The 11,066-nt window shown below is 38.7% G+C and overlaps 1 protein-coding gene across 1 annotated transcript in view; it reads left to right on the plus strand.

Annotated features, from left to right (window-relative positions):
* CLTRN (collectrin, amino acid transport regulator) overlaps window positions 1–7,115 on the plus strand; it is a 30,846-nt gene extending 23,731 nt beyond the window's left edge. The window contains exon 6 of the mRNA XM_066249836.1: window positions 6,302–7,115. Within this exon, the coding sequence (XP_066105933.1) occupies window positions 6,302–6,458 (157 nt within the window). The 3' untranslated portion in view covers window positions 6,459–7,115. The remainder of the gene's footprint in view (window positions 1–6,301) is intronic.
* Window positions 7,116–11,066: the final 3,951 nt, after the last annotated feature.

An 11,066-nucleotide genomic window follows, 5' to 3' on the forward strand; every position in this document is an offset into this window, starting at 1 on the left:
AATAACTGGGTGTGTAGCATCATCATCTGTTTCCCGGGAGAAGTGAGGCTGTTGTTACAGCTTTGCGTTCACAAATTCATTTCATGTTCAAACTAGAAAAACAGATGGACAAATCTCTTTGTAAACCTGGAGAGCATCAATAATTAGCAAATAGAGTCAGGACAATTATGACAGCCTTCTGAAGATAAATTGATTTGTTGTGTTTTAAATTTGATGCAATATGTGATGGGCTTCGCTTGTGCAAAGTATTACTTCAAAGTGAGGACAAGGTGCAGTTTGAAGTGGTGAGAGCCCTGATAATTGTGATGAAAGCCCTTTCTAAACATAGAAAAAGATTCAGTTTCCCCCAAAACTTTTTAGTCTTGAAGGAGACAAGATGAACTGCATATCTTTCATTCACAATGATATCTTTATTAGATCTGTCTAGCCCCACCCCAGAAGATGTTTTTAGTTCTCCGGTCAGCCTTATGATGATGGTGATGATGATGATGATGGTGATGATGATGATGATGATGATGATGATGATGGTGATGATGATAATGGTGTTGATGGTGATGGTGATGATGATGATGGTAATAGTGATGATGGTGGTAGTGATGATGATGATGGTGTTGATGATGATGGTGATGGTGATGATGATGATGGTTTTGCTGGTGATGGTGATGATGATAATGGTGATAGTGATGATGATGGTGGTGTTGATGGTGATGATGGTGGTGGTGATAGTATAGTGATGATGATGATGGTGATGATGTTGATGGTGATGATGATGGTGGTGATAGTGATGATGATGGTGATGATAGTGTTGATGGTGATGGTGATGATGATGATGGTGATAGTGATGATGGTGATAGTGATGATGATGATGATGATGGTGATGGTGATGATAGTTTTGCTGGTGATGATGATGGTGATGGTGATGGATGATGGTGATAGTGATGATGATGATGGTGATGATGATGGTGTTGATGGTGATGGTGATGATGATGGTGATGGTGATGATTATGATGGTGATGGTGATGATAGTTTTGCTGGTGATGATGATGGTGATGGTGATGATGATGGTGATAGTGATGATGATGATGGTGATGATGATGGTGTTGATGGTGATGGTGATGATGATGGTGATGGTGATGATTATGATGGTGATGGTGATGATGGTGGATGATGTTGACAATGGTGGTTATAGTAATGAGGCTGATGTGGTCATGCTAATGGTGATGATGATGATGATACGATGTATGTTTTAGTAGAAAGAGCATTGGATGGATACTCTTGGTTTTGGGTTCCAGTTTCAGGCTTGGCCTTTATTAGCTGAGTGACCTGAGTAGGTCACATATGGAAAATGAGAACAATATTTTTCACCAAGCCCCCTAATTGTTGCAGAAATTTTACAGATACTAATTGTTTTTTTTTCTTTGTTGTTCTTAAATTTATATACTCAATAGGAATCAAATGTGTGTTTTGAGTAAAGACTGAGAGACTAAATGGAGTTCTACTTTCACTCCTTTCACCAATCTTGTTCCATTCTGAAAGACAAGTTGCTCTATATATACTGCTCACAAAAATTAGGGGATATTTTATAGCTTCATATTAATTTTGAAATATCCCCTAATTTTGTGAACAGTATATATGCATCTGAGCTCCTTCATTTGAAAGACAGGGACACTAATCAATCTTCATAATATTGCAATGGGAATTAAATGAGATGATGTATGCAAAGCACTGGTTTGTGCCATGTAATAGATATGGATTATTATTAATTATTATTATTATTTTTGCTATCACATGGCAGATATAAAGTGATCTGCCTATGGTAATTTGGTTGGAAGGTACTGGTACCATTGCTTAAAACCAGGTGGACTTGATCCCAAAGCCCACCAATCTCACTCTGCTACAGTGCCCACTGAAATTTTTCCAGCAACACTGTTTTCCCCAGGAATAATAAGTATTGATTATGAGGATAGTCCCAATTCTCCAATAAGTGATTCTGTGTTAAAAATTTACATTTGTGTGTCCTTTGTTGTTTTTCTGGTTATTCGTGTACCTTGACTCTTCAGCCCTATCTTATTGAAGGAAGACAGAAATACTTTCTGCTTTTATCTGCCACTACTTTATCTTGAGCAAACTCTATTCATTAACACCCCCTAGATCTGAGAGTGATTCCTTACCTCTTTTCCCCCTCATTTGTCCCCTTTCTCTCTGGACCTATGAGACATTATTCACTCTCCAGGCTCCTAGCAGCTAGTTTCCGGTATTTTAGTCACTTTTTTTAATCTTCTTCCTGAACTACCTGACATTGCAGGAACAGCGGAAGTCATTAACACTCAATTTTATTTTTCAGGAAAAAGAATTCATGTTTTTAGCAGAACATCAAATCAAAATGATTCAAAACGATAGTTAAGTTTTATTATTCTTAGTAAGAGCAATGCACAGGCAGTGAATCAGTTTATTACAGTCCACACTATGAGATGTGACAAAGTGCTGTGTTACTACTGTAAGGTAACCTTTGAGCTGTTTATAATGTCCACCAGCCAGCATGTTACTCACACTGCACTTTGTGAAGTTCAGCAATACCAAGACTTTGTATAACTGATTCTAAGGTCATAAAGAATAATATGTACCTAATTTGCCACTCAAACAGCTCATTTTGCTATAGCAATTTCACTCAGAATATTTTTTATTGAGAAATCCTTCTTCTAAAGAAGAGAAACATATCCTCATCTGTTTGCATCTTCTTCCCAATTCCTTTGAGATGCCTGATGGATTCTTTTTTCTTTGTGCTTGAAGAGGGGGAGACTATTTTTTGCAATGATCTGCCTGGGTTCAGCTTTCTGCAGTTTTTCTTCTAACTCCATAAAAACATTTTTAGGTAAAGAAATTGGTAAATCAACACTGGAAACCATTATTTCTAAGACTATGTTGCATTGTCACTTACTTCAGACTGCTCCATTCACTAAGGTCTTTGTACTATAGCTTTCATACTTACGTACAGAAATTCCAGGGAAAGATTAGACTGTTTCAAATTTATTTATTGTTAGGGAAATTATTATTCACTCCAAGCCCAATGAGGAGTGATTTGGAGGGAAATTGTGTAAACTAGGCATTTTTTGATGATAATTGTAAATATATATACATTTAATACCAAGGCTTCATGTCTACTGAAACATCACTCCTCTATTTTATAGTCCATAAAATATGGGAGGGGGGAGCATGAGTGAAATTTGGAGTTTTCCCTTTTATTAAATTCTTTCTTTTCACTTTAGGACATGGACTGTGTCTCTTTCAACACATAATAGGCCATTAAAACATAGCTATTAAATGAATGTTGGATACTAGGAATGAAGTGATGTGATTGATGTTGATAGAATGTCATTGATTTTGCTTTCTGGAGAACATGGAAAGTGACAATACTCTTGTCCACAGAAGGAAGAACCAAAGTATTCTAGTCCTCTGGTAGGTGACTTCACCTGGCTGGAGGGCTTTCTCATCACATGAAACTCTATGCCCAACCTGCACTGATTGCTGATTGCTGGACCTTAGAATAGCCAGTGCAGTGTCTTTACATTGGGAATGGAAAACACAGCAGCCTATCCTTTCCTGGGTCTCTGAAACTACAGCTCCCAACTTTCAATCCACTGTTTTGTCTGTAGTGACACATTTGACAGTGGCATATAAAATGGCACAATACTTGCAAGTGATGACAGTGGGATCAACACTATTGGGTGCTGTTTTACCTTTCATTATGAACTCCAACTATTTACATTATCTAATAAACTATCAGTGAAGCCTGGAAAAATCTATACTAACTCATAATTTCTATGATAGGAAAATGAATATTTCCTCCATCCATTTGAAAAAAATAACAATCCAAGAGATACAAGAAATACCACATGTATATGTTCCCTCCCTCCCTCCCTCCTTCCCTCCCTCCCTCCCTTTCTTCCTTCTTTCCCTCCCCCTCCTTCCCTCCCTCCCTCCCTCCCTTCCTTCCTCCCTTCTTTCCCTTCCTCCCTCCCTCCCGCCCTCCCTCCTTCTAGCCCCTCCCTCCCTCCCTCCCTCCCTCCCTCCCTCCCTCTCTCTCTCTCTCTCTCTCTCTCTCTCTCTCTCTCTTCCTTCCTTCCTTCCTTCCTTCCTTCCTTCCTTCCTTCCTTCCCTTCTTTTCTCTTTCTTTTCTTTCTTTGTGGATCCCATTCAAGATCTACCCTGGGCTACTATCTGAGTAACTATGTCTACAGCATTAGTCCATCCATCCATTCATCTGTCCATTAATTTATTATCCAGCCAATCAGTCACTGATACACATTTGTTGATCTGTCCATCAATCCATCTGTCTAACTAGCTCTCCAGCCACCCATGTGTCTGACCATCCAATTCTAAGCCTACTTTGTACTGAGTCCAAATCAGCTGTTTTATAAAATCCCTTTAAATTTGGTTTTTGATTTCTCTGATTACTTCCTCCTGAAAGATTCAGGTAAAAAAAAAATTGGTGATGGGGTGCGGAAAGAATACAGAATTAAATATATAATATATAATTTTAGCAGGTCACATCTGGAGGCACTTGTCAATTTGTCTTATTTGTTCATGATGTTCACCAAACTCCTACCTTGACAAAATACAAATGTCTGTTTATAATTAGTACATTGCTTGTGAGAGTGATACACCGAGAGCATGTAAAATATTCTGTTCCCTAACAATCTTTCATTCAGTGGTTTAGTATCCATTGATGAGCTTCATCAGAATCAGTTATTATTATAGTGGTGATTTTCTATTTCTTTTATTCCTTCTATATTAGCATATATTAACTGCCACATTTTCATCATTACCTCTCTCTTTTCTCTCTTTCTCCTGCATATTCTTTAAAGCATATTAAAGTGGACTTTCATATAGGACTAATAGGAAACTCTACCTCAGTCATCACTGGGGAACCTTTCCCACCTTCTCACCTGCCAGAGACTCACTAAGGTTCTAAGAGATTTCCACAGTGGTGGGAGTCCATCCTGGTCAATGAAGCAATATCCACCATCCCAGCCATGTGATCCATTCAAGTCTGCCTCTTTTAAGTTTCCTTAGGTTCCTGGGATGATAGAACCTTTGGCAAGCCTGGGAGCCTTATGCTTAACCTCATGCCTGTGGTGCCCTAACACCTAACTTGTATAAGCCAGCCTCAAGAAAACTCTTATTCCCTGTGGTTGACTAGAGGTACCCACCTCTCTTTTTTCACTCCAAGCATAGTGAAGTGTAACTGGGTCAACTTTTTTGGTCTCTCACAGGACAGGAAGAACCTTTGAATTAAAGGCTACAGCCCTCCACACTCCAAGAAATATTAATGGTCTGGTCACCATTTGGGTTGGGGTAGCAGCATCTACAAAGGGTCTGAGAATGAAAAACTCAGAATTTATCCAATCACTTTGTTTTTTGTTTTTGTTTTGAATGACCTGGAATTATAGCTGTGAGTTGTAATACAATCAGTAAAATGTGTTCTGAGTTCCAAAAACCCAACTTGCAAATGAACACAACTATTTTTTAATGAGTAGAGCCAAGTAGTGATATCTATAATTTATAATGTTACTTCCTTTCTACAAAGTAATGTGAGTTTGCTTCTTGATACCTCATTTCAATTTGATTTTCACTCAACATTTACAGACTGTTAATTTGTCAAATCCTGTGAAAGGAACTTATTACTTTTTTCAATTCAATTTTTGTGAAGTTTCCTAGAGCCAATTTAAAAAATTTATGTATTAATTTTAGAGATAGAGGAAGAGAGAGAGAAAGAGAGAGAGAGAGAGAGAGAGAGAAACATCAATTTGTTCATGTAAGTGCCCTGACTGGGGATCAAACCCACAACTTTTGGGTATTGGGACAACAATCTAACCAACTAAGCTATCCAGTCAGGGCTAGAGCCAAATTTTTTAACTTGCCAATTTACCATACATTTCATTCATATTCTTTCATGCAATTTGTGTGTGTGTGAATGTACCTGTATATATTAATGCATCCAAACATTTATTTATGTAAATATACCTATACATTCATTCATATACATATTCATGTATAGTTATTTTAGTATTCCAAATAAGACCACTCATTCTGATCAATATGTATATGTCATCCATGCAGACTTTTATCTTGATACATCTTTTTACCGCATTAGCTTTTTATGATCATTGTAACTTATTTGAAAATACACAGGTATCGATTTTTTCATCATTCTAAGGTTCCTCTTTCCTGCTCTCCCTGCTGGTGCAAAAGACCATGCTTTCTCTTCCTAGATTCCAATCATTCTTTTTATGTGATTTAGGAAGAACCAGAGATCATCTGAAGTGGATGACACTGAAGATAAGTGTGAAAACACCGTCACAATTGAAAATGGCATCCCCTGTGACCCCCTGGACACGAAGGGATGGCACATTAATGACACCTTCATGGCAGAGGATGAGCGGCTCACCCCTCTTTGAAGGGCTGCTGTTTTGCTTCCTAAGAAACTCAACACTTGTTTCTGTGCAACTGTTGAGCACGACAAATTACCAAGGGCAGATTACATATTTTGTTTCACCATTCTTCTTCTGTAAGAAATTTTGAATGTGCATGAAAGTGAAAGGCAGTCGATTATACCCGTGAAGACCATTGGAATCATAAGCTGTTAACTAAAGTATTCTAAAATATTTCCCTGACAACATGGTGTATTAGTGTAGTCATGTGGTGTTTGTAATTATTGATTTAAAAATCCACCAGTATTTAAACATTTCCAGAAATAAAGTCAGGCCACTATATATATTTCACACTCTGAAAATCTAAGGAAAAATATTTTTCCAATGGAGAATACTTATAATATGGTGTAGAAATAATTGGAAATCCTTTCTGAATATTGTTTATATCACTCTGTATATGACTAAGTAAGCAAGAATAAAGGTAATTATTGTAAATAGGATGGATAAAAATGGAAGTGTTGATAAACAAGGTGGACTTTGATCCTGTTATCAGGCCAACAATTGCTTATATATTTTCTATCAGTCTCTAATAGGGCAGCTCTATTTGTTTACTATTTCTGCAATTTGTAAAAGTACAATCTATGCTAATTTTAATAAAGTGCTAATTTCTTTTTGATTATGTGACTGATTGTGGTCTGAGGTTTATTTTCACACTGTGAAACATAATAAGCCTAATTTTCATTAGTTATATTTGTTGTATATATATAATTGCTTGAAGACACCTTGTAATTTTTAGATTTGGTTTTCCTTTCAGATAGGCCATGTGTCATTTTAAATTCTAATAACAATTATTATACATTTATTAATAGAAAGATAATCTACTGCTCAGTCTCCCACTGCCATCGCCCATAGTTGCTATTACAACACTCTTTAGCTCACTTCCCTGCCTCCAGTATATCTCCCTGGATATTGGCTCTAAGATGGATAATCGCATGAGAATGTTTATTGACTGCCCTCAGGAAATATACTTGTAAGAAGTGAGGAAGGCAAGTGTGGCAGACAGACTTTAAGGTATCTGCCATCTTCTAATGTTTGCATCAGGTGTAAACTTCATTCAATCTGCACTCCTTGAATAAGGATGGGACCTGTGCCTGGCTCCTAATGAATAGAATACAGCAAAAATGATGAGCCATCACTCCTGTAATTACTTTATATTATGTCTGAGTATGTCTTGCTTGCAGACTTGTTGTAGAGACTCTCTTTACTGGCTTGATTAAGTGGACATGTTGAAAGAGAAAGCCCATTTGAAAGAAACTGTGAGTAGCCTCTAGGAGTTGCTGATGGCCTCTGGACACTGAAGGCAGCCTCCAATCAATCAACAGCCAGCAAGAAGCTGGGGTCCTCAGTCCTACAATTACAAGGAAATGGATTCACAACAACTGGCATAAGTTTGGAAGTGGATGTTTCTGCAATTGAGTCTCCAGATAAGAATGCAGTCTGGCCACCACTTTTATTGCAGCCTGAGCAGAGGACCCAGCTAAGCTGTGCCCAGTCTCCTGATCCATGGATATTGTAAGATGATAAATGTGTTTCTTAAGCCACCAAGTTTGTGGCAATGTGTTAGGCAGCAATAGGAAAGTGATAAAGTAGGATTAGGCAGAGAAATAAGTGACCAGCAAAGGCCTGACCTGTGGTGGCACAGTGGATAAAGCATCGACCTCAAACGATGAGATTGCTGGGTCAAAACCCTGGGCTTGCCTGGTCAAAGCACATATGGGAGTTGATGTTTCCTGTTCCCACTTCTCTCTCTCTTTCTTCTCTCGAAAATAAATAAAGTATTTAAAACGTTAAAAAAAATTTAAAAAGGAAGTGACCAGCAACATGGTTACAACAGAAGCCTCAGCTGATGGATCCTTCAGGGAATTTAGGAGCTGAGGTGGTCACTGATTGAGATAAGATAGCTGGCTTTTGTATTTCTTTAGCCACTTATGGTCATGGGTGCTCTCTGGGAGAGGTTCTGCCCTTGGGAAAGAGCATTCCTTGTGGCTGGGGGCAGTTCCTATTGAAGGACTCATCAGTGAACCCTCAGAAACCATTATTTCCAGAAGTTGGGGACGGGTACATGGGCCCTGCAAAGGGGGCCTAGTAGGCCTCCAGAATATCCATCACACCCTCCACAGTCTACCAGCTACAACATAGCTTGAATGGATAGCCAAAATGCAAACCTGATCCTGTTGGTTCCTAACAGGAGCTTTTAATTTCTTTTGTTTTTTAATTACCATATTTCCCCATGTATAAGACACAGATTTCTTCCCAAAATTTGGAGTCTAAAAACTGGGAGCTTCTTATACAGTGGTTGTAGTTTTATTTTGTTTTTTTACTTGCATTTCCTGCTTTTTCGCACTTGTTTTTGTGCTCATTGTTGAAAACAGTGATTCGTCATCAGACACAGATGAAGACAAACTAATGGATGGGAGTTTTGACAGTGATAAGGAGTTGTATGAATTTAATGATGATTAAAACTTGAGTTCAGCCTGACCAGCCAGTGGCACAGATGGACAGAGCGTCAGACTGGGACACAATGGACCCAGATTCGAAACCCCAAGGTCTCTGGCTTGAGTGCTTCTTATCAGGCTTGAGCACAGGCTTACCAACTTGAGCATGGGGTTGTTGGCTTGAGCGTGCTCAAGCCAGGGATCAGAGACATGGTCGCTGGCTTGAGCCCAAGGTTGCTGGCCTGAAGCCCAAGGTTGCTGGCCTGAAGCCCAAGGTCGCTGGCTTGAGCAAGGAGTCACTGGCTTGAGCAAGGGGTCACTTGCTGTGCTGTAGCCCCCGGTCAATACACATATGAGAAAGCAGTCAATGAACAACTAAGGAGACTAAAGAGCTGCAATGAAGAATTGATATTTCTCATCTCTCTCTCTTCCTGCCTGTCTCTCTGTCTCTCTATCTCTGTCACACACACACACATAAACAAAAAGAAACTTGAATTCAATAACTTTATGTAATAATTTTTTTTCAAATTTCGGGCCCCCAAATTAAGGTGAGTCTTATACATGGGAGCGTCTTATACATGGGGAAATATGGTAAATTTGTTGGGGGTGACATTGATAACAACATACATATGTTCAGTTGTACATCTTTATAACATGCCATCTGTATACTCTATTGTGTGCTCACTAAATAGCTTCTTATTATATTTAGGATAAAGCCAGACTTTTTAACATAGGACCAACTGTGGTTTGACCTTCACTTTCCTCTCTAATTTCATTGCTCACTTCTTCTTCCCTTTCTGTCTCTTTGCCTTTTTTCATCAATTATAGTCCTTTGAACAAGCTGTCTGCTTTACTGAGAACACTATTCCCTCTCAGCCACTCTTCCAGCTTATCCTGAGGACCTCTTTCACTTAAACATCTTGCTTTCTTGTAGGTCTTTGCTGGACCTCCTGGTTATGTTCTCCTAGAATGCTCAATTATACTTATCTTGTTTTACTATAATTATATTATATTTAAATGTTTTATGGAAGAAGGAGACCACAAACCAAGAGTGCCTAGGGCCCACAAAAGTCCTATAGCCTTGTCTCTGTAAACATTTTTATAACCCACTTCAGTTTGGTCTCACCTGTAACCAGATAGAATTAACCACTGCTTTGTAATCTCACTATACCTATACAGTTTTTTTTTATAGTGAGAGAGACAGAGACACAGAGAGAGACAGAGAGAGGAACAATTAGGGACTGGAAGGGAGAGAAATGAGAAGCATCAGTTCTTTGTTGTGGCACCTTAGTTGTTAATTGATTGCTTTCTCATATGTGCCTTGACCGGGGGTTACAGCAGACTGAGTGACCCCTTGGTCAAGCCAGCAACCTTGGACTCAAGCCAGCAACCTTGGACTTTAAACCAGTGACCTTTGGGCTCAAGCCAGCGACCATGTGGTCACATCTATGATCCTACGCTCAAGCCAGTGACCACATGCTCAAGCTGGTGAGCCCACGCTCAAACTGGATGAACCCACTGTCAAGACGATGACCTTGGAGTTTTGAACCTGGGTCCCCTGTGTCTCAGGCTGATGCTCTCCACTGTGCCACTGCCTGGTCAGGCTATCTATACAACTTTTTAATCATAATGATTATATTTCATTTTCTTTATTTGTTTACATATCCATATTAACCCTAAATCTAATTTTCTTCCTCTTTTCTTTATCCCTTCCTTTTTTCTTTTTTTTATTCTACATGTTGAGCAAAATCGAACACAATCTCTGACCTCACAGAGCTAAAAGTCTTTATAGCCAGAGCTCAATAAATGTGTGCTAGTAGACAAGCACATTAAATGGTAGCTGTCCCAAGCTCATAGTCTTTTCCTTTCTGAGGGCAAAACCTGCCCCTTTCTCTGTACATTAAGGAGTTTGAATTTGTGAGTGCAAAATTTTTGACTTGGACACTATTTTTACTTGGGAACTATATGTTATTTAATATTATTAGATCTTTCTTCTTTTTAGGAGAGAAATGAGATTTGATCTCTCGGTTGGCAATATATGATTTACTGAGAAAACATTTCCTATCTACATCCTCTTAAGTTGTATATTCCAGAACAGGGCAGCATGCATAGAGAATTGATGAAACATCATCTGAATTCA

Source organism: Saccopteryx bilineata, chromosome X (assembly GCF_036850765.1).
Source record: "Saccopteryx bilineata isolate mSacBil1 chromosome X, mSacBil1_pri_phased_curated, whole genome shotgun sequence".
Taxonomy (NCBI): domain Eukaryota; kingdom Metazoa; phylum Chordata; class Mammalia; order Chiroptera; family Emballonuridae; genus Saccopteryx; species Saccopteryx bilineata.